The sequence below is a fragment of the Natrix helvetica genome, assembly GCF_964273705.1.
Source record: "Natrix helvetica genome assembly, chromosome: 1".
NCBI classification, from domain to species: Eukaryota; Metazoa; Chordata; class Lepidosauria; order Squamata; family Natricidae; genus Natrix; species Natrix helvetica.
The window spans coordinates 135334910-135358766 of record NC_138548.1 but is presented as its reverse complement, the minus strand read 5'-3'; the positions used below and the strand labels follow the sequence as shown (position 1 = coordinate 135358766).

Here is a 23857-nt window from a genome sequence, read left to right as displayed (position 1 = left end):
ATATGACAAATGTTCAGGAAATATAGAGGAAATCTCAATGTAGACTGCATGAATTTGTTACATTTCCCGATAAGAATGTCTTAAAAACATCTCGAGCAAGTGAAAATAACTTGGCATTCACTTGGAAATTGCATCACTAGGATATCTTTGGAACTTCAATAACAGCTATACTACTAGTAGTATAGCTGTTCAGGTATAAGGCACTTTTTTAATTTAAAAAAAAGGAGTAGATTCAGAATTTTCTCTTCACTCCTTGGCACAAGCAAAACTAAAAAAGAGGCTCTTAGATTCCGAATTTGTAACTTGAGATCCTCTGTGTGAAATAATATATCTTTCTGCTCCTCCAAAGCCCCAAGCACTTTTAAATGAAACTATAATGAGGACAGGACTGCTTCTCTCAGATCCAAGTAGTCTTGCTGCTTTATCCCACCGTGGCTAGTTGCTGAAGATACAACTGAAAGATTAACTTCTGATTAATACCAGTGAAGGCTTAAATCCCTTTAGCAGCATGGAATTAATCTATCTCCCCTACTTGTCCCTCATCCAAGAACAGGATTTTCTCTTTCCGCATAAAATGCTGCAGCAGAATTTAATGCCAGTTTCCCAAATGAAGGAACTGCTGAGGCCAAATGTGCTCAGACCTGGTATGAAATGTTAAAGTAGATCATCCAAAGAAGAAGGTCAGCTGTTATCCAGGAACCTTGAAAAATGTTTAAGAGCACACATAAGTCTTTTCTTTATCGACTATTCTGGATGCTCAACACCTACTTTAAACAATGTCAAATAGATTAATAGGAAAACTCCTACATCCACCATTTTCATCTTGCTATTATAAGACCACGAAAGTTGTTTTCACATATTTCCTTCCTTCCTTCCTCTCTCTCTTTCTTCCTTTACTTCCCTTTCTTTCTTTTTCTTTCTTTCGTTCCCTCCTTCCTTCCTTTCTCCCCCCCCCTTCCCTCCCTCTCCTTTCTCTCTTCCCATCCATCATGGCTACAGAGCTATCTTTTGAGGTCTTCATTTAATTTTTCAGTTCAGAAACAACCATGTATCAAGTTACCATGGGGGTAAAGGCAACTCCCCCTACACCTCTTTTGACTAAATTCTATAGGTCTCACAACCAGTTATAATCCCACAATTATTCTTATTAGTCTTGCTGTTGCTGTTTTAAAACCATCACCTTGTCAATCTCTCTCTCTCTCTCTCTCTCTCTCTCTCTCTCTCTCTCTCTCTCTCTCTCTCTCTCTCTCTCTCTCTCTCTCTCTCTCTCTCTCTCTCTCTCTCTCTCTCTCTCTCTCTCTCTCTCTCTCTCTCTCTCTCTCTCTCTCTCTCTCTCTCTCTCTCTCTCTCTCTCTCTCTCTCTCTCTCTCTCTCTCTCTCTCTCTCGTTCTCTCAGAAATAGCCTGGATTATGGTTTAAGGACAAGGAAAAGCATGGTGTAACAAATCACTGGGCAATTTTAAGTTTGACATAGGTAATTCCGCTCTTAGGAGTAGCAAAAGAATGCTTCAGAAATCTCAGTTTTTATGAATTTTTCTCAGAGGACAGTTTATATTTTTATGAGGAAGTGTTAAATTTTCAACTGGACATTTATATGCCAATGACTGGAAAAAACTGTATTTTGCAAATCCTTGTCCTTTTATAACTTTAGTACTGCCTCTAGTCTGCTGCTGAGCAGTCCAGTTATCCATGTTTAATGAAATGTTACACATCAAAAAGGCTTCCTCGGAAAACTAATTTGAAGAAACCTGACTCAATTTCTTCCCAGGTGCTAATTATCTTTTGGTAAAGCGCTGTGGCAAGACAAAAATAGGAAAGGAGAAGCTGAACGGAGTAAAATTTATTACAGACTGTGACTATGTGCAAATTAAAAGGAAAAAAAACCCCAGCAAAATATCCTTGTTCTTATAGGTAAACGATAAATTTAAGATAGGACAACAATTATAGGCTTAAAACCTATAAAACCCATTGGGCTGATTTATAAAACTTATTATCTATAAAAGCAACAAAATATCCAATTGGTATCAAGGCTGTAATTGTATGCACATACCCTATGAAAGAATTCTGACTTAGAAAAATAGAAGCAGAGATATAATTATCAGCACTGTACTCAGATATGCCATTATATTCATTATCTACACATTTTCTAGCTGTCTCATCTTAAAACATGTTAATTTTTGCATATATGGGAAGATTGTTGAATCCTTGAATCTTTCTCTATATTTAAAACAAAAATTAAATATGCACAAATATATCTGAATTTGCTCCACTTGCCTGGTTTTACCTGTGTAAAACCTCTTCATGCTTCACTCAGTCTTTCAAAATTCGAATGTTACAACTTTCTTCAAAGTATCTGATTCACTTTTCTTTTTCAGCCAATTAAATTCTGCTTCAAGTACTGGTCTCAATTATGCAGTACAGGTAGTTCCCAAGTTATGACTATTTGTTTAGCAAAGATTCGAAATTAAGGCAACCTCCAAAAGAATCGTCTTATGACTTAAATTGACACTTACAACTATCACAATCCATCACAATGCCTTTCATGGTCAGGTGATTGCAATTCGGGCATTTGGCAACCAGGTAACATTAACAGCCAGCTATGGTATCCTGTGGTCACATGATCACAATTTACAAAATGGCCACTGAGAAAGCTGAATTCACTTAATGATCTTGACTTACAACCACTGTAAAAATGGATGTAAGATCAGGTCCAGTCACATGATGACTCAACTTACAAGCACAAAAACTTAGAATTGAAACACCGGCCATAATTGTAGTTGTAAATTGATGAGTATCTACAATACAATTGAAGCAATACTATTATTTTACAATAGATTAGGAACTATTGTGTTAGCCACACAAATACAGAATGATCTGAATACAATTTCACACAGAGGAAGGTGATGATTTTTCCTGTTTTATTTTTTATTTTTATTTATTTGATAGGTTGGTTTATATACGGTCTTTCCTTGAGGAGCTCAATTTACATACATAGCAATTCCTCCTCCTAATTAAACTCCTGAAACAGTTTTTTCCCTCATGCCATCACTCATTCTGCTGAACACCTAATCCTCACAGTATTGTTTTATGTCTAAGTATATTTACCCATGTTTTATGGCTGTAGCATTATTATCCTTCTCATCTTCCCTACTGTCCCCTCTTATTGGTATCATATTATGATTATTATTACTCTGTTGCTTTGCATGTACATTGAGAGTTTCTGCGCTGGAGACAAATTCCTTCTGTGTCTAATCACACTTGGCCAAAATAAAAGTATTGCATATTTCCCCTCACAATAACAACATGGTGAAGTAGGTTAGTCTGAGAAGAAATGACTTGCTCAAAGTCACTCAGTAAACTTCCACAGCTGAAGATGGACTTGAGAGTGGCTCTTCCTAGATCTTGTCTAACACCTTAACCACCACACTTTTCAGAAAAAGCTTCTGATGATTCTGCAAACAACGGAAAATTGTGATTGTTACAGGAGCCTCTTATAACCTGGGGCTCTGAAGGACTTGGACTTCAACTCTATCATGGCTAAAAAATGATCAGGTGTTGATATTCAGTGCATCTGAATAGTAAGATATTACAGATTTAAACACTGCCATCTCAAAACAGGATCAGATTAAAGAAATCTATCCTGTACCAGAGACCGTTTTAGATAGAGAGGTATGGAGATGACTAACATATAACTGCTTTTCCAAAGTTGAAGGGAACTTGAATTATTCTATCCTTTGAGTACTAGGGGATAATGTTTGAAAGCAAAAAAACAAGACTCTTTGGAGCCACAACAGTCAAAAAATGAGAACTCAAGTTAATGTTTTTTTTTTGGGGGGGGGGGGAGAGCCTATCTTATAGATAAATTGTTCCAGTAGCAGCAATTTGTGGCCTGATCTCCAACTCTCTCACCAACAATGGGCTCACCAGCCTCAAATAGGGATGCATCAGCAGCACCTTTCTTGTGTAGTCCCCATACTTCCCCCTTCTCTTAGGTGTCCAGCTCAAAAAAATCACCTCTCTTCTCTGCCTGGGCAGTAAGTTGATTCAAGTCCAGTCAGTGTAGAAGGGTGGGGGAGTTTGTTTGTTCGGGCCTTCTAAGGATAATCTGAGCTTTTGGTTGATCATCTTTTTTCTCTGTTCCTTACCTATCTTCTTCCCCTTCTTTTTCAGAATAGTCCTGATACTCAGCAGGCACTGAATCGACAAACATTCATGTCCTGCTGATGTGGCTTTTTCACAAAGAAGCTGCGGTTTTTCCCTTCACCCTCATAACCAGAACCTCTACAAATGCTGAAGTTTTGAAAGTGCAATGGAGTGATGTACAGATATTAATAGGTTTAATTATAATTGAAGAAAATGATCAATGGCTACAATAATCAGTACTAACAATGCAGCTACCAAAGCAGACATCAAGAGGAATCAAAATTGGCTTTCCAAATATTATTGGGCTCCTATTGTGCTTCCTAATAGAATATACTGGTTAGAGTTGGTTGGTACTGAAGTTCAATAATACGTGGAGGGCTCTGACCCGTGCAGTCAATTGATTTATCCAATTATTAACACTATTTCACCACATTCAAGATCACATCCTTTGTTTTTGACATCAGACAGCCAGGACATCAGAAAGGACTTTAAAGATTTTTGGATTATCTCTTAGAAATGCCCTTTGGAAGACATCTGTGAAACTCCACTGATGGCAAACAAAGGGCCATTTTCTTCTGTCAAGAGGTGTTTAGGTGCGTTATATTTGGTCCTGCTATCTTTTGCTCCCAAAGGATTATGCCACGTTCTGCTAGCATCCTCTATCATTTGCTCCTTGCATTTTTCTAATCACTGTTTTTCAATATTTGTTATAAAAACTGCTTTTTCAAAATTATTATCTTTAGCCACTCAGGAAAAGAAGCGGGAAACTTAATGAAGCTACAGACTTACTTATAAATCTTCTTTAATTAACCTGAACCACTTCATATTGTGTGTCACATGAAGAGCAAATGTTGCCATGCTGAACATATTAAAAGCAACCAAAATCCATATTAATTCAATATCTTTAAGCTAATTAAAAAAACCTATGAAGTCTCCAGAATTATTCATCAGGGGAAATCCTTTTGTAAATGAAAATCCAAAACAGGACACTACAAAGGATTTTGGATTGGTATTTTTAATTAAGAAAGCTAAAGGAAATTTCCAATCATTTTTAAAAAGATCAATGTGGGTGGCATTAGCCGGTCAATGAAACAATACAATACAATACAATAGTAGAGTTGAAAGGGACCTTGGAGGTCTTCTAGTCCAACCCCCTGCCTAGGCAGGAAACCCTATACCGTTTCAGACAGATGGCTATCCAACATCTTCCTAAAGACTTCCAGTGTTGGGGCATTCACAACTTCTGGAGGCAAGCTGTTCCACTGATTAATTGTTCTAACTGTCAGGAAGTTTCTCCTCACTTCTAAGTTGCTTCTCTCCTTGATTAGTTTCCACCCATTGCTTCTTGTTCTACCCTCAGGTGCCTTGGAGAATAGTTTGACTCCCTCTTCTTTGCGGCAACCCCTGAGATATTGGAACACTGCTATCATGTCTCCCCTAGTCCTTCTTTTCATTAAACTAGACATACCCAGTTCCTGCAACCGTTCTTCATATGTTTTAGTCTCCAGTCCCCTAATCATCTTTGTTGCTCTTCTCTGCACTCTTTCTAGAGTCTCCACATCTTTTTTACATTGTGGCGACCAGAACTGAATGCAGTATTCCAAGTGTGGCCTTACCAAGGCCTTATAAAGTGGCATTAACCCTTCACGTGATCTTGATTCTATCCCTCTGTTGATGCAGCCTAGAACTGTGTTGGCTTTTTTGGCAGCTGCTGCACACTGCTGGCTCATATTTAAATGGTTGTCCACTAGGACTCCAAGATCCCTTCCACAGTTACTACTACTGAACAAGGTACCGCCTATACCAGTGATGGCGAACCTTTTTTGGCTCGCGTGCCACAAGTGGGGGGAGCGCAGGGGAGGTCGAGTGCGGGCGTGCCGCACCCATAATGCAACGCGCGACCCCCCCAGTGCGCATGCGCGCACAACGTGCGACCCCCCCATTTTTACATTTTTTTTTGCCCTCCCCAGGCTCCAGGGGCTTTATAGGAGCCTGGGGAGGGCAGAAAGAGCCTCCCCCGGCCCTCCGGAGGCTTCGGGGACTGTCCGGAGGCTTTTCTGAAGCCTTCGGAGTGCTTAAAACCACCCTCCGAGCAAACCGGAAGTGACTTCCGGGTTGCTCGGAGGGTCGTTTTAAGCGCTCCGAAGGCATCAGGGAAGCCTCAGACGGTCCCTGAAGCCTTCGGAACGCTTAAAACGACCCTCCGAGCAACCCGGAAGTCACTTCCGGTTTGCTCGGAGGGTGGTTTTAAGCGTTCCGAAGGCTTCAGGGACGGTCCCTGAAGCCTCCGGGGGGGTCGGGGGAGGCTCTTTTCGCCCTCCCTAGGCTCCTATAAAGCCTCTGGAGTATGGGGAAGGCGAAAAATAGCTTTTAAAAAGGTGAACTCAGTTGGCCAGCGCGCGCATGCGCGCTGGCCAGCTGACAGGGCAGCGCCTCGCGTGCCCTGACAAATGGCTCCGCGTGCCACTTGTGGCACGTGTGCCATAGGTTCGCCATCACGGGCCTATACTGTATCTGTGCATTCCATTTTTGTTGCCTAAATGTAGAACCTTACTCTTTTACATCACAGAATGAAACTCTAGATGAAGGATATACAGTGTATTCAGAAAGTATTCTGACCCCCTTCACTTTTGTCAATTTTGTTATGCTGCAGCCTGATTCTACAGTCATTGAAATTCATTTTTTCCCTCATTAATCTACACATAATCCCAAAGTGAAAACAGAATTTTAGAAATGTCTGTAAATGTATTAAAAACAAAAAACTGAAATATCAGATTGGCATAAGTATTCAGATTCTTCCCTGAGTACTTTGTTGAAGCAATTTGGCAGCAATTACAAGCTCGAGTCCTTTTGGGCATTATGTAACAAACTGTGCACACTTGGATTGAGGTATTTTCTGCCATTCTAATTTTCAAATCCTCTTAAATTCAGTTAGATTGGATGGTGACCATCAGTGGACAGCCATTGTCAGGTCCCTCCAGAGATGTTCAATATGGTTCAAGTCAGGGCTCTGGCTGAGCCATTTTTGGGGGTAGTACAAATGGATGTTGTCTCTTCATGCTCCCCAAAATGGCACAAGCGATGATATTGGGGTTGTCATGGTTAAAAAAGTGGAACCTCACGGTGGACTGGGAAAGTGACCAGAGTTGTCCCTAAGCCACTTCTGTGTTATCTTGGCTGTGTGCTTAGGATCATTGTCATGGTGGAAAGTGAACGAGGTCCTGAGTGCTGAGGAACAGGTTTTCATTGAGGATGTCCCTGTACTTGGCTCCATTCAGCTTAACCATAAGGTAAAGGTTCTCCTCGCACATATTTGCTAGTCCTTCCTGACTCTAGGGGACAGTGCTCATCTCCGTTTCAAAACTGAAAAGCCAGCGCTGTCCAAAGATCATGTGGCAGGCATGACTAAATGCTGAAGGTGCATGGAATGCTGTTACCTCCCCACCAAAGTGGTCCCTATTTTTCTACTTGCATTTTTACATCCTTTCAAACTGCTAGATTAGCAGAAGCTGGGACAAGTAACGGGAACTCACTCCATTACACGGTCCTAGGGATTCAAACCGCTGAACTGCTGACCTTCTGATCAACAAGCTCAGCATCTTAGCCACTGAGCCACCACGTCCCAAGTTTAACCATAGGCGGACTCTAATTAAGGTGTAGAAACGTGTCAGTAACAATCAAGAGAAATGGAAGGCATCTAAGCTAAAAGTGTTGTTACTTATGCCACTTGATATTTCAGGTTTTTTTTCCCTTTTAATAAATTTATTTCTTTTTAATACATTTACAAACATTTCTAAAATTCTGTTTCCACTTGGTCATTATAGGGTACAGATTAATGAGTGCAGATTAATGAGAAAAAAAAATGAATTTCAACAACTGTAGAATCAGTTTCAGCATAACAAAATTGACAAAAGTGCAGGGAGTCTGAATACTTGCTGAATGCACTGTATATAAAATTACCTTCCTTTTATGTTGAATCATGTTATTGACAATTCTACCATCATTGCCCTAACAAAGATATCACCTCAATATAAACTCTGTAATTTTCTGACATATATGGTTAACGTTGCTTTGTGTGACTTATCAATTCAGGACATAGTCTTTAATAATTTTACATCTGAAGAAGATTTTCATTACCAGTCTTCCTGCAATATTACATAGCCTCTACATTTTGTAAGCTATGAGCAATGGGCCCTAAACTCGGATCATGCATACTCAATGAAAGCTATTTCTAAGACACTATATATTTTTATCTACATATTTCAGTGCACTCTTGAAAGCAAGCAATTAATATATCACTCATGACAAAAAAACACAACATTAAGCCTTTTTGCAAGTCTTTCCACCATATATAGCACACTGGCACAAGAAAAATAAATGTATGCACATTCCCTGAAAGGTCATGGACAGACTCAACCAGCAACCAGAGTTACAAATGCAATCATCTAACAAAACAGGCAACAGAGATGGACAGGCCAGTCCAAGACTTTCTCTGCAAATATCAATCTGACACTAATTCCCTAAACAATGGTCTTGAAGCCAGTCACTCCTATTCAGCCTAAATTTTTCCAGTGTGCTACTTCTGGAGAACTGCCTACCTCCCAGAAGAAAGGGGGAATGTAAACCTGATTAAATACAACAGGAGGGAGAATTGGAAACAGTTGATTTCATGGTACTCCATCACTTTCAATTCAAAGTAACCTTCCCTGGTATATAAAATAAGCAGATGGGAAATCTAATTTTGACTTTATGTTCAGGTATAACGAGATCCCATGGAATCCTGTTCTAAATTGATACTTTCATGTAAATGTTCCCAGAGGATTAATATAAATAAGGTAATATTTCTGTTCGCTTTTTAATTTAAGCATGTTTTATATTCAGTAACTATTACATATTAAAAACATACCAATAAAGAAACTTTACTTTTATTAATGGAGTAATTAAAAACCCAAAAACGTCTTACAAGACTTTTCACTTACATACATGCCCTTCAGTTCAGTGGATGCTTGTTGGAAAGCTGGCATCATTCTTTTGCAAACTCCACACCCTAATACAAGATATAAGGGAAGAAATAATTATTCTTCAATTTATCTACAAAGAAAACTGAATGAACAAAGTTCCTCCATGCAATATGCATGTGTGTGATTGCAGAATGAAGGACTTTTCATTAATGGTCATGGATCATAATTATAGTGACCGTAAGTCCATTATTCTAAAGCACATTTTTTCACAAAGGTATCCTTTAGATTTATTTACTTTTCAAAAACTCACTTTTGTCCTTTATTCTGGGAATTTACATTTTATTGTACAAATAGGTAAAGATAAAGTTTCCCCTGCACATGCGTGTTAGTTGTTTCCAGCTCTAGGGGGCAGTGCTCATCTCCATTTCTAAGCCAAAGAGCCAGCACTGTCCAAAGAAGCCTCCGTGGTCATGTGGCCGGCATGACTAAACGCTGAAGGCACATGGAGCGCTGTTACCTTCCCACCAAAGTTGGTTCCTATTTCTCTACTTACATTTATTATGTGCTTTCGATCTGCTAGGTTGGCAGAAGCTGGGACAAGTAACGGGAGCTCATTCTGTTTTGCGGCGCTAGGGATTTGAACAGCTGACCTTCTGATTGACAAGCTCAGTGTCTTAGCCACGGAGCCCTAGTATTGTACAAATAGTACGACTTAATTCACAATTTACTTTGTGATAAAATTATGGAAATAGAGTTGCTTTTAAAAAAATAAATGTCGAAATATTATTTGATATTATTTTTACTAAAATATGCATTTCTGTAGAGTTTCCCTTAATTTTTGATTCCTCTGTCTCATTATTTTCCTTTGTAAACAAAGTTACAAACATTAAAACATATTTCATTCTTATGAACCTTTTCAGATTTGCCCCTTTTTCAGGTTTGTCCTTTATTTTTGTCCATGAAAATATGGTCACCATAATCCTACTCTAGCATAACAGTCTAGTGCACATTCATAGATATTTTGCAACTTCCCTGTTCAATGGGTGACTTAGAACCTAATTCTTTCTGCTCCTAGTCTTGCACCTTAACCAATGCACCACACTGGCTCTCATTCTTTGTGTGTGCATATATTTTAAAAATGCATAAAATTATTCCTCACTTGCCAAAATTATTCCTGAGTTAAGCATTTCTCCTGACCTTTATATACCCAAGTGTTCAGGAATCAAAAACCTATTTTATAATATTACCTTTCTTAGATTAATTCCAAATGTGAAGTGAAAAAATGGATAAGAAACTTGGGCATATGTGTACCAACGCTATGTAATACACTGAATGAAATTGTTTTTAGAAAAATCAATTTAGAGTGCGTGGGGATATTCATGTAGCACCTATCTGCAACTTTTTAAGGTAGCTATATCTTTTCAGAGACTTGCATGACAGGCCTCTTCAGCTGCTACAGCAACTTTAAAGAGTTGCAAACCAAACGTTTCATTTGTGTCCTGGACATTTTTAGGAAACGTTTTAGAAGGAAATTCAAGGTCTTGCACAGCCCTAACACACACATAGATAGTTAAATGAACATGTGATCTTTCAGAGAAATACAAACATCACCCATCTTCAGTATTTCTATTCAAAATAACATTTGCACAGATGAAAGTAACCAGTACAAGAAAAACATTGCTAAGGCAGCTAGTAATTGGTGGCCATATTTGAATACATTTATCCTTAATTGTAGCAATTTTCAACGCTTTTAACTATTGCACTAGTTTTTCAGCCAGAACTATTTCCAAAATTGTAATTATTACTGTTTCAATTAGCTTCTTAGAATATTACAATGGTAAATTTAGCAGCTAGAAACAGGAACCGATTCAATGTCACAGTTGTATCAATGTGTAAACATAATGATCAATAAACCAACAGCCGGATTACTTGTGAAAACTGTTGTGTTATCTTCCTATTTTCTTTAAGAAAATTACACCTTTTGATTTGAGTAGTTGGGGTTGCCACCAAAAATAGGGCAATCTGAGATCAATTCTGCTAACACTAACTCTAGAAAGCTGTAGATTTATATAGTACAATTTACTGGACTATAGTGAATATATTCATGGTCAGTTTTAATTGTATTTTAAAAATACCTTTATAGAAATCCCTTGTAGTTTTCTATTTTTCCTTCCAGTTTGGAATTAGAAGATTAGAGGACTTTTGGACAGGTTCTTCAGCTACAGAAATGTCTTATGATTAGTTTACTAAGTGGATATTTGAAGTTGCAATAAAGTCAGTCCCAGAGAAGATGTAACCTTTAGAAAGCAAAAGTCAGACTTCCTCCCAGATATAATTTTAAATATAAGATAAGGTTAAAGTCATTTAGACAAGCAAACTAGACAAGGCTCTGGCATGGGATCTACCTTTTACTGATAAAGTTTTAAGATGTTTAGCCTGGAAACGGTCCAATACTGATATGGTCAGGAAATGTTAGCTATGGGAGACAATTCTCAATCTGCTATGATAGTTTTATGTAGTGGAGGAAAGGAAAGTCAGATCAGGAAAGTCAGATCAGAGAGGCTGTTCATTTCAACTGCACCCATTGGTACAAAAACACGGTGAATTTCATCTACCCAGTGATATACAATTGGTTCATAAAAGCAGAATTTCTGGACTAATAGCAAATATATACAAGACCTTAAAAAAAAGGAAACCCTGTAGGCTCAAAATCAATTAGGCAGTTGGGAGTCATGGATGCATAGGATTTTATTTTCAGAACCATTATTTGTATTAGCCATATTTATGCTGTTTTTAATATACTATCGATCTGTTTGCTCCAGTCTATTCATCTTGTTAATGTTTGCTGTATAATTACAATTTCCTTTCTCTGTATATATTTGTGCGTTTGCGCACACACATATCCTCTTGTTCCTATTTCAATCTGCTGACTCCATGCCTAAGCAACAGGGTCCACACATGAGATCTCAAAGCTTATTTGATTAAAAAGGAATTTAGCTGAAGCATTTTTCATCATATTAAGCACAAAAACAGTACTGTGGTCCCAGTGTTACTTTGATTACAAAGGAGCAGCAACCTTCAAAGAAGGCTCTCTCCGTTAGTATCTAAAAGCACCTGAAGACAGATCTTTCATTAAAAGAGGAGGCAAAGCCAAGTTATTTGGCTGCACTTGTTCGAAACTGCTGGTTTTATATATAGATAAATAGTCTGAAGGAGAAGACAATACTCCTAAAATTTAGGAATATAAAATTAAGTGTTCTATTTTTTTAATAATAGGTGAATTAAATTCAACTTTTGGAGATGAAAACTGCCGATTAAGATCTAAATTGGCCCATGTTAAATAAAGCCGTAGAATTTCGCCAGCATTTCACATAAAACAATCACTTCATTGGGTTGGATCCAATCCAGACTTCCTATTTTGTGAGTAAAAAAAAAAAAAATCTTTAGCACGAAGAAGTCAACTTAGCGAAACTTTTATACAACAAGATGGAAGCTAATGCAGGCAAAAGGGAGAAAGATAATTCACCCCCCCTCCACGCTCTTGGCATCACTTCCAATCTTGTTTTTTAGTGCTGATTACAGTGCTGTAAGGTAAAATCCACCTCCCCATCCTGCCTGCAGAAACATCTGTTTCATGGAGATCTATTTCACTTAGTCTTAGAACATAGAATAATACGGTTGGAAGGAACCTTGGAGATCTTCTAGTCCCATGATGCCGGAGCCATATTTGCCGGGACAGCAGCCCTCAGCTTTGGCATGCTTCTTTTTTGGCCTTCCGGAGGGCCGGGGGAGGCCGTTTTCGCCCTCCCCTGGCTTCAGGAAAGCCTCCGGAGCCTGGGGAGGGCAACCCCCCCCTGCGCATGCGCAGGGGATGTCATGCACGCATGTGCAGAGGGACAGCATGCGGGTGCACAATTTTGGCACACCTTTAGAAAAATGTTAGCCATCACTGTTCTAGTCCAACCCCCTGCTCAAGCAGCGGACCCTATACCATTCTCGCCAAACCCTGTCCAATCTTTTCTTAAAAATCTCCAATGATGGAGCACTCACAACTTCTGCAGGTAAGTACTGTAGTTTCACTGATTGCTCTCGCTGTCAGGAAAATTCTCTAGGTTGGATCTCTCTTTAGCGACCTTCTACCAGTTACTTCTTGTCCTGCCCTAAGGTGTTTTGGAGAATAGGTTGACCCCTTCTTCTCTGTGACAGAAATACTGAAAGACTGCCATTATATCACCTAGTGACATGCAGTCAGGGGAGGCAGAGTCTCACCGCTCTCATCATAAAAAGAAAAAAATATATAAAAGGGAAAAGGCGAGTGCTGAGGTGAGGCTCCCTCAACTAGAAGGCAGGAGAACTACATGCTTCCCCTACCTCAGGATTTTTTAGGCTTTTAACCCCCGCTTAACCAAATCTTAACAAGCGAGGGTTAAAAGCCTAAAAAATCCCGAGGTAGGGGAGGCATGCAGTTCTCCTGCCTCCTAGTAGAGGGCACTTGTTTGGGCGGGGCTTCTTCAGAGAAGCTGTGTGTGTGTGTGTGTGTGTGTGTGTTTGAGAGAGTTTATGTGAGTGAGAGAGAGAGAAGGGGGTAGGAGAGGCAGGGAGGGCAGCCTGCCTTATCTGGCCGGAGGGATGTTGCCTCCGGCTCCAGTCCAGCCTGCGGCGCTTACAGCCCCCGCCACCTCGTCCAGGGACTCCCAGGCTTGGTGCTGGAGAGCTGCCGTGAGAGAGGCCGGCCAGGTTGCCCAGGTGGCAGCAGAGGTACCTTTTGTTCTTTTGGGCAGGGGAAGTGGGGGTGAGATGCTTCCTCTGCTCCGTCCGCGCCCCACCTGCGCTGGCTTTGCCTGACAAGTGTGCCCTGGATGCCGCGCAACTCTGGCAGGCGGTGCTGTGGCCAAATCCCGGGGCGGAGGGCGGCAGGGAGGGCGGGCCGGACCCTTCATGTGGTGGCTGGCCTCACCTGAGCCGGGCCGGCCTTGGTTGACCCCGACTAGAGGGCACAGTCTTCTCTGCGGAGCGAAAGGCAGGTGGTGGCAGGTGGATGCTCAGAGCCCCGGGAGCCCTTCCGCCGAGCACGGCGCTCCTTCACAGCTCCCATCGCCCCATCTGTGTGTGTGTGTGTGTGTGTGTGTGTTTGTTTGTTTGTTTGAGAGAGGGGGAAGAGAGGGAAAGAGGGAGGAAGGAGTGGAAGGGAGAAGAAAAAGAAAAAGAAAGAAGGAAAACAAATGCTGTCGCTTTAAATCAGAACTGAGCATGCCTGGCTGTAGAATTCTAGGAGCTGAAGTCCACAAGTCTAAAAAAATTGCTGCCTCACCAGCCATAAACCTCACCGCACGTCACTGATATCACCCCTAGTTCTTCTTTTAGTTAGACCCATGATGGCGAACTTCTGGCACAGAGAGCCATCTCTCCGGGCATGCTGGCCATTGCCCGTTGCTCTTCTGGCCAGCCACCTGGTCTTCATGCATGCATGCATGCACGCCAGAAAGTGGAAGACCAGGTGACCAGCATGCATGTGCACGCTGGAAACCAGAAGCTCAGCTTCCTGGCACGCATATGTGCACTGGGGAACTGCTCTTCTGGTTTCCAGCGCTCCCGTGCCTGCACGCTGGGGAGCTGAGCTTCTGGTTTCTGGTGCTTTCCCTTGCACACGCTCCCGTTTCAGCACTTGGTGCCGAAAAGGTTTGCCAACACTGGACTAGACATATCCAGTTTCCTAAATTGTTCATCTTATGACTTAGCTTCCAGACTTTCATCTTTGTTGCTCTTCTCTGAACTCTTTCTAAGATCTCAACATCTGTTTTTTATATTGATGTCCAGAACTGGATACAGTATTTCATTTAACAGTGGATCCAACAGCCTTCCATTTAACACCATTGCAGAATCAGAAACAGCAGAACCTAAAAATACTTGGGAGGAGAGATCCCCCCCCCAAAGTACATTTTGAACAGATCCAAAAGAACAATGTAGAAATGAGTTATAAAACCATGCTGGGGAAACCTGCTTAGGGAAATGCCCAAACTGAATGATTCAGATATACTTTGTAAGAAAGTAATTCATAGTAGAAAATAAGTTATTTGCTAGTGAGTAAAAAAGAGGAAGAAGGCTTTTCAATATCATAGCCTGAAGGAATTATTTATAAGGCTAAAGCAAACATTATAACTTCAACCAACATAAAAACAGCGGTCAATTGCAACACATGCTGTGAACCAGGAAACAGCCAGGCTTTTCTGAGATAAATCTAAAATTTACAAAGAGCCTGCAGAAGTTTCAGAGAACAGTATTGAAGAGTAAATATGCATGAAAGACAAATATGCTATGTCCTAGAAATAAACAGTATACCGAAAGGATTATTTTAAGAGCTTATCACCTTAAGGAAAAATTGTGGGTTTTTCATGGCATTGCAAAACAACACCATTCCACACTTATCTAACACAATTCCCCATATATCCAATAACATGAACTATTTTTCATTCTGCTAGTTCCTGGCTCTCTTGGTAAATGGCTAGAATGCCACTGTATTCAGCCATGACAAGGTAAAATCAATCCTTGCAGGTAAATAGCTTATTGAGGAGCAATGTAAATATATTATGTAGCATCATGATAACAATGCAAAGTATTTTTGCTGAGGAACACCACATATATATTTAATACAGTTATGCATTCACTTTCAGATTTGTTACAACTTCATTCCATACTTCTTCTCCCCCACTCCCGCTTTGCTACAAATTCATTTCTGAAACTTAACAAAGTTACCTGTTCAGTAACATGGGGTAATTCAACCCTTGTTAGCAGAATATAAGTGATATGCACTGATAAAATGGAGAGATCTCATTGACAGGGTTTTATGTTACTGAAATGTAAAGCAGCTTTTGCCAAGCTTCCAGGTGTGTGTAGAATGCAACTCCTATCATTCTTAGTTCAGAAGTTGGACATAATGACTGTCCTTGTTAAGATATTTGATGTAAAATTGATATGTTTCCTAAACATGCAACAGGAGGGACTTGGTGGCTCAGTGGCTAAGATGCTGAGCTTGTTGATCAGAAAGGTCGGCAGTTCAGCGGTTTGAATCCCTAGCGCCACCTAACGGAGTGAGCTCCCATTACTTGTCCCAGTTTCTGCCAACCTAGCAGTTTGAAAGTATGTAAAAATGCATGTAGAAAAATAGAGACCACCTTTGGTGGGAAGGTAAAGCATTCCATGTGCCTTCGGTGGTTTAGTCATGCCGGTGACATGACCACGGAGGCATCTTCTGACAGCGCCGGCTCTTTGGCTTTGAAACGGAGATGAGCATGGCCCCTAGAGTCAGGAACGACTAACACATATGTGTGAGGGGAACCTTTACCTTTACCTTAAACATGCAACAGAACCATAGCACAAGATTGGAGGCAGAAACCTGGTGTGTGGTAAGTAGCACCAATGTAGTCAGGGAAAACATTACCATTACTTGTTGCGACTTTGCCAATTTCATGTATGGCTATGAAATAAATTCAAGTGAGGTTATCATTTCAATACATTCTGAAGCCCCAGACTTCCTGTCAATACCCTATAACGTTTCAAAAAGGAGATGTAGAAAGAATTCATTTCTTTGATTACTTGCAATTGAAGAATGTGAGTTACTTTGATTAAAGAATATTATGAAACACACTCCCAGTTTTTCTAAAATATATATATATAGGCTGATAGAATCATGAAACATATGTCCAATCATTTTCCTAGGGAAGATGAAGCTGAAGCTTTAACCTTCAGGCCTACGTTAAATAAAAAAAATGGAGATTAGTTTGGCTGCCACTTATTCATCTTGATTATAATTGGGAATGAAGATTCATAAGGCTTTTTGTCCCCTACTGATAAAAGCTTCCTTGATAGTTTTGGCCCCTTGTTACATCATGAGATACTATAACAAAGACAGGCAGGATGTTTGGTGTCATTAGGATCAGAGTTAAGGAAATGAATTCTGTGATACGTTTTTGACATGCCTGCATCGCACACAATGAAAAGCCTTATTCCTCATGGAGACTATAAGCTAACTGAAGAAAAAGATGTCCATATGGCCAGCAATAGTAAAGTAGGCTATTCAACATGCCATCAGGCACAAATGTACCTAGATTAAAAAGACAAATATGCCCACCAATTGAGTTTGTCTACTGGTGACAGCATCCATGCAGTATTTTTGTCAGCCTTACAGCTGTAGCTCACCACTGGGAGTTTTATATTTTTCTATATTTTTTTTCCCAACTTCCAAATTTAGCCCCAAACTCTGAAATTTCCAGATGGCCTCTAATTCACATAGGCAGTTTAGATTACATACTCTAATTCACGTAGGCAGCTGAGATAATCTTAGGTTGGCTGTTACCTGATAAATTGGCAGGAACCATTTTTGTGTATTTTTTACTGGAGGAACAGGGGTGTGGCAGGCATTGCTTCAAACTTGAGAAGGCAGAGATTAGAAAAGAAATCTACTGAATAGCTACTGCTGTCGCAGGGAGCTCTCCAAGGTATCATAGTATTTATTTTTGATGTGTTCTCTTTTAAAATGACTGCTGGTTGGGACAGGATATTATTCTCTTGACATGACCAAGCAATTTTAAGAATGATAGCAGGACAACATAACTGCAGATCCTTAAATTACAGCAGGAGCAAATGGATATTCGAAGAAAGTTTACTATACCTAAGAATAGTCTAAACACACTGAAAACTTGAAATGTGCAAGATCTACCTGAAACTTTTGCATAATTTTAGCAGAGTAAAAGAACATCATTTGAAATATTTTTATGCTATACTGCTATGTTTGTGGTAAATTCTGGAATAAAAACTGAGGAATGAAGAATATCAAAAGCAGAGTAATGAGCAGATAGCGAATGCGTGCTGTCAGTTCTCTATGAACAAATGGAATAATTTAACAGAGGTACACAAATATCAGTAAGGGGGCTGCCAAATTTTTAAAAATATTGTATTACTCACAAGGGGCATAGAACATCAGCAGAACAGGTTTATCTTCTTTCTTAAGAAGTCTTTTCAGTTCCTTAAAACCAAAAGAGAAAATAAAAAAGATGAGATTTAAGAATCTTTACTCCACATATCTTAGCTAAAATTACAACTATTGAAGCCATTTGATAGTACTGCCAAATAGTTTGTGATCTGGTTGTTATCATTAAATCCTCAATTAAAAAACTACAAACAAATGGATGATTTGTTATCAACTAACACGTCTAACTGAAGCTTCCCACCCTTAAAATTCCTACATTTAAAAGTGCAACCAAAACAGGCAACCAATTCCAAGATTAGAAACTTTACTATAACCACTGCTGCTGTTTGCTTTCAAAATATTGTTAATAAGAGTGTCCTAAGAGCATCCTTGAGGTCTCCATATAATCAGACTAGCTGGATAAATCAACTAAGCTTATTACTTCTTCAATATGATCCCAATGTGCTAGTAGTACCTGTACATATTTTTATATTGGCATTGAAAAGATGTGATTTGAATTATGCATACTATCCAATTTAGCAGTCTAGAAATGTAAGGAAAGAATGTATTGGCCATATCCAAGCAAGCATGTAAGGCTTATGAACATAGTTTACAAAACTCAGTAAACCATTTCTATCTAAGGATTATATTTCAATTGAAACTTATAATTTAATTTCCTAAACTTAAAGAGTTTCACTCTCCCAGCTGTACACATCAATAGGATCTGATGTTGATTGCAATGCAGCTCTGCCTCTTTTACATCTGAATTCATATACACAAGATGTAGACCATGTCTCAAGGCAGGGTGATGCTGTATGATCTCACTCATACAGCTGTCTCGGGCTACAGCATCAACAAATTCTAATGTTTTATTGATGGATAAATCCAAAATATATCAAAAAGTTGACTTTGCGCTTGTATTTAAGACACTTAAACGATAAGTTCTCTTTTAGAACTACCTCGTAAAAACACAACAATGAAATTTAAAACCATGATATATCAAATAACCAACTGTGATAAAATTTAAAATTTTTGATTTGAACTTTCCTGTGGCTGCTGGCTGGTAGGGGGGAAGCAGAGACACAAAGAGGAGTAGGTAGTGGCCCTTTAACTCCATTTCATTTGAGCTTTCCTGTGGCTGGTGATTGGAGCTGCTGGCTGGAAGGGGGGAAGCAGAGAGACAAAGAGGAGTAGGTAGTGGCCCTTTAACTCCATTTCATTTGAGCTTTCCTGTGGCTGGTGATTGGAGCTGCTGGCCGGAAGGGGGGGGGAGCAGAGAGACAAAGAGGAGTAGGTAGTGGCCCTTTAACTCCATTTCATTTGTACTTTTCTGTGGCTGGTGATTGGAGCCGCTGGCTGGAAGGGGGTAAGCAGAGAGACAAAGAGGAGTAGGTAGTGGCCCTTTAACTCCATTTCATTTGTACTTTTCTGTGGCTGGTGATTGGAGCTGCTGGCTGGAAGGGGGGAAGCAGAGAGACAAAGAGGAGTAGGTAGTGGCCCTTTAACTCCATTTCATTTGAACTTTCCTGTGGCTGGTGATTGGAGCTGCTGGCTGGAAGGGGGGAAGCAGAGAGACAAAGAGGAGTAGGTAGTGGCCCTTTAACTCCATTTCATTTGAGCTTTCCTGTGGCTGGTGATTGGAGCTGCTGGCCGGAAGGGGGGGGGAGCAGAGAGACAAAGAGGAGTAGGTAGTGGCCCTTTAACTCCATTTCATTTGTACTTTTCTGTGGCTGGTGATTGGAGCTGCTGGCTGGAAGGGGGGGAGCAGAGAGACAAAGAGGAGTAGGTAGTGGCCCTTTAACTCCATTTCATTTGTACTTTTCTGTGGCTGGTGATTGGAGCTGCTGGCTGGAAGCGGGGAAGCAGAGAGACAAAGAGGAGTAGGTAGTGGCCCTTTAACTCCATTTCAACTTTCCTGTGGCTGGTGATTGGAGCTGCTGGCTGGAAGGGGGGAAGCAGAGAGACAAAGAGGAGTAGGTAGTGGCCTGTGCACCTAACGGCGTGAAAATCATATGTCCATAAACCAAAATAGTAATAATACATTCTGGATTAGTGCGCTTGAAATTGTGATTTTATTTATTTCAAAATGACCGGTTTAGTTCAATGTAATAGCTGTCTTGCACCTGTCTTTCACATAGTACTCTACAGTACTATGTAGGAAGCACACCACAATAGTAGTGGGGGATTTTAACTACCCTGACATCAACTGGGAAACAAACTCTGCACCAAGTGGAAGATCCAATAGGTTTCTAACAAACCTAGCAGACAACTTTGTTTCCCAAAAAGTAGAGAAGGGAACAAGGGGATCAGCCATATTGGACTTAATTCTCACTAACAGAGAGGAAATGATAGAAGATGTTGAAGCCACAGGAACCCTGGGGGCAAGTGACCATGCAATATTGGAATTCAACATTATGCAAACACAAGTAGTAGAACAAAGTGAAACTAGAGTCTTGGACTTTAAGAGAGCTAATTTCAATAAACTTAGAGAGAGCTTGGGAAAAATTCCATGGATGAGAATGCTCAAGGGGAAAACAACTCAAGAAGCTTGAGAAATTTTGAAAAATGAGATTACAAAAGCCCAGTCTAGCACAATACCAATGAAGAAGAAAAATAACAGCTCCCAAAAGAAACCAGCATGGCTGCATAAAGAACTCTCTGACAAATTGAAAGACAAAAAAGATAAGTATAAAAAGTGGAAAGGGGAGGACATAACTAAGGCAGAATATCAGCAAATAGCCCGAGCATGTAAAGATGAAGTGAGGAAAGCTAAGGCTCACAATGAAGAAAGACTTGTCACAGAAGTAAAAAATAACAATTCGACGAGCCAACATCACAACAACACATCGTGCGGTCTCGACAGTCCGAGACCGCCGTTGATACTTTTACCGCTGCATGGTCCATATGAACCTAAACCATCCTGAAGAGACGGTGAACAGGGAGACAAATCCTTGCTGGTACATTGCAAAGACCCTGATTGACCCAAGGGAAGCTCTCCAAGCCCACGGTAAACAGACAGCCCCAGGCTGACAAAGTTGGAGACGGCTCCGGAAAGAAGGCAGTGAAAGTGAGTCCATCTGGTGAGATTTTTTTCTTTGAGAATGATTACCCAAAGAACCTTTTTAAAAAAAAGATAAATTAGTCCTTTAAGCAAGAGAATAAAGCGGCGAAATTTATCTTTATTGGACTGCCTTAGAAAGTTTTTTTCCTTTTCTTTGTAACAATGTTTTGTGGATTGAAGTGATTGTAACGCTTCCCGTTTCTCCTCTTAAGTGAATGAATTGATTTTTTTCTTCTATTCTTTGCTACCTTATTTTTTGGCTGAACTAAAACCTTTTTTTATTCTACCAATCCTCCCTACTACTGCTTATTAAACTTTATTGAAGACATTTAAAGACATTTGTTTTCCATAAACTTGAAATAAACAGGAGAAAGTAGAATCTGTCATTCGGAAGCCAGAACTTGGTTTTTTTTCCCTTCCTTGAAACAATGTATCTCTTGTTCTCTCTCCTTTGATTTTACTGACTCTGTAACTGGAGGCTTTGCAGCTTACTTGTGGAGACTGATAAGAAGTTAAGGACACGGACTGTTTTGGCAGGTCCTATTGTGAAACATCTTGGCAAGGGAGGGAAAAGAAAAGAAGATGATAGAACCCTTCCTTTTTGAAAAAGTAAAAGAACTTGTGCTTAAGTCATTTCAAAATAAAGATACTTATATATATAAAAGAGACATTGAAGGCTAGAGTGGCAGTGGACTTTTTTTCTTCTTTCTCCTCTTTTTTCTTTTTTTCTTCTTGAAAATATGTATCAATATGCAGATGAGGAAACCTTAAGATTTCAAGATTTTTTGGTTGGAATTCAAAACATATTGGAAGGATTTGGGAGATCTGAGAAGAAGTTGGTTAGACTATTATCTTGTACAGCAAAAGATGGGGTTGGAGCCCCAAAAATTAAAGAAGAGAATGAAGATATAGAAGACAAAGATAATAGATGAATTTACTAATGGAGCATTCATGAGTGAAAATGGAAAGAAGGGAATATGGAAAAGTGAATTTGATAATTTGGAACTCTATCTCTCGTGTCAAGATATGGAATTGATGATGGAATTAAGAAGAGAAACAGTTCCAGAAATACGTCTGATAATCAAAGATACGCTAATTTCAATTCCAGTTCAAGGGCAATGAGAGTACCTGAGAGATCTTTTAAGCAAAAAAGTGTGGAGAGAAGTTTTTAAAAACCTTATAAAGAAGTTAATAAGAGAATTGACACAACAACTGGCAAAAGAGATAAGATTGTTCTGTTATGGAAAGATACAGGTTGATAATGAATGTTGATAATTAAAAACTTAGTTAATTTTTGGTGATTAATAAGTAGGACTTTATAGATGCTTTTAGATTGTTTCTTTATATGTTTATTCGTTAACAAACAATTTATTATGATAACAATAATGAAATAATAATTTTAACTAGTAAAAGCAACTTGGATATAAACTACAAATTGGGACCTGGGAAAAAGATTTATTAATTTTACTAACAAATTTTTGTTTAGATTTTGTTATAAAGATATAATCTTTCTTGAGTCTGATGAGAGGAGATGTGATATAAATAGTAAATAATTTTTAGTTAATTATAATAATAATAAGAAAATGTTAATGGAGGAAATGTTTAGATATCTTATTAATTGATTTTTTTTTTCAGAATATGTTATAAAGGGGTAACTATTGGAGCTTTATTGGAACAGTTAATGAATGCCAGTAGGTGGTTGTGTCTTTAAATACAAATGATTTCAGATAAAAGTACATTTAAATAATTCTACTTAAATGAGAATGGTGGTACATGGATAGTAGAATACATAAAGATTTTTGATTTAAAATGTGCAATTCAATATGAAGGAAGTATAAATAATGATTGTAGTAGTAATGCACAAAATCTATTTGTAACCAATTGACACATTTTCTACAAGATGTAATGAAGTATTATTCTTTTTTTGTGTGTTTTTGTTTAATTAAAACAATAAAAATTTTTGGAGAAAAAGTAAAAAATAACCAAAAAAGCTTATTCCAACATGTTAAAAACAAGAAAAAAGTTAAGGAAACAATTGGTCCATTGCTGGGACAAAGTAGCAAGAAGGTGACAAACAACAGGGAGAAAGCAGAACTATTTAACTAATGTTTTGCATCTGTCTTTACACAAATGAATAAAACAGTCCAACCTATCAAAAACAGCACCACAAAAATCAGATTAGGAACACAAGTTGAAATAGGGAAGAAAATGGTAAGTGAGCACCTGTCTACCCTAGACGAGTTCAAATCACCAGGACCGGATGGATTACACTCCAGGGTTCTGAAGGAACTGGCAGACGAGATCTCAGAACCACTGAACTATATCTTTCAGAGATCCTGGAACACCGGGAAACTGCCAGAGGAGTGGAAAAGATCTGATGTGGTTCCCATCTTCAAAAAAGGGAAAAAAACATCCAGGAAACTACAGATCTATCAGCCTGACCTCAATACCAGGAAAGATTCTGGAAAAGATAATCAAGCAATGAATTAGCGAACATCTAGATGCAAACAAAGTAATAGCCAAAAGCCAACATGGGTTTGTCAAAAACAGATCATGCCAGACTAATTTTATTGCATTCTTTGACAAAGTGACAAAATTAGTGGACCAGAGGAATGCTGTCGATATACTTTACTTGGACTTCAGTAAGGCATTTGATAAGCTAGACCATAACCTACTACTAGATAAAGTAGAAGAATGTGGGTTAGACAGCATCACCACCAGATGGAT

At 39.3% G+C, this 23857-nt stretch overlaps 1 protein-coding gene across 1 annotated transcript in view; it reads right to left on the bottom strand.

Annotated features, from left to right (window-relative positions):
* PDIA5 (protein disulfide isomerase family A member 5) overlaps positions 1–23857 on the bottom strand; it is a 241481-nt gene that overhangs the window by 93676 nt on the left and 123948 nt on the right. Inside the window, exons 7-8 of the mRNA XM_081938793.1 lie at positions 18066–18126; positions 9123–9190 (exon numbers count right to left, since the gene is read on the bottom strand). Coding sequence (XP_081794919.1) covers positions 9123–9190; positions 18066–18126 — 129 coding nt within the window. The remainder of the gene's footprint in view (positions 1–9122; positions 9191–18065; positions 18127–23857) is intronic.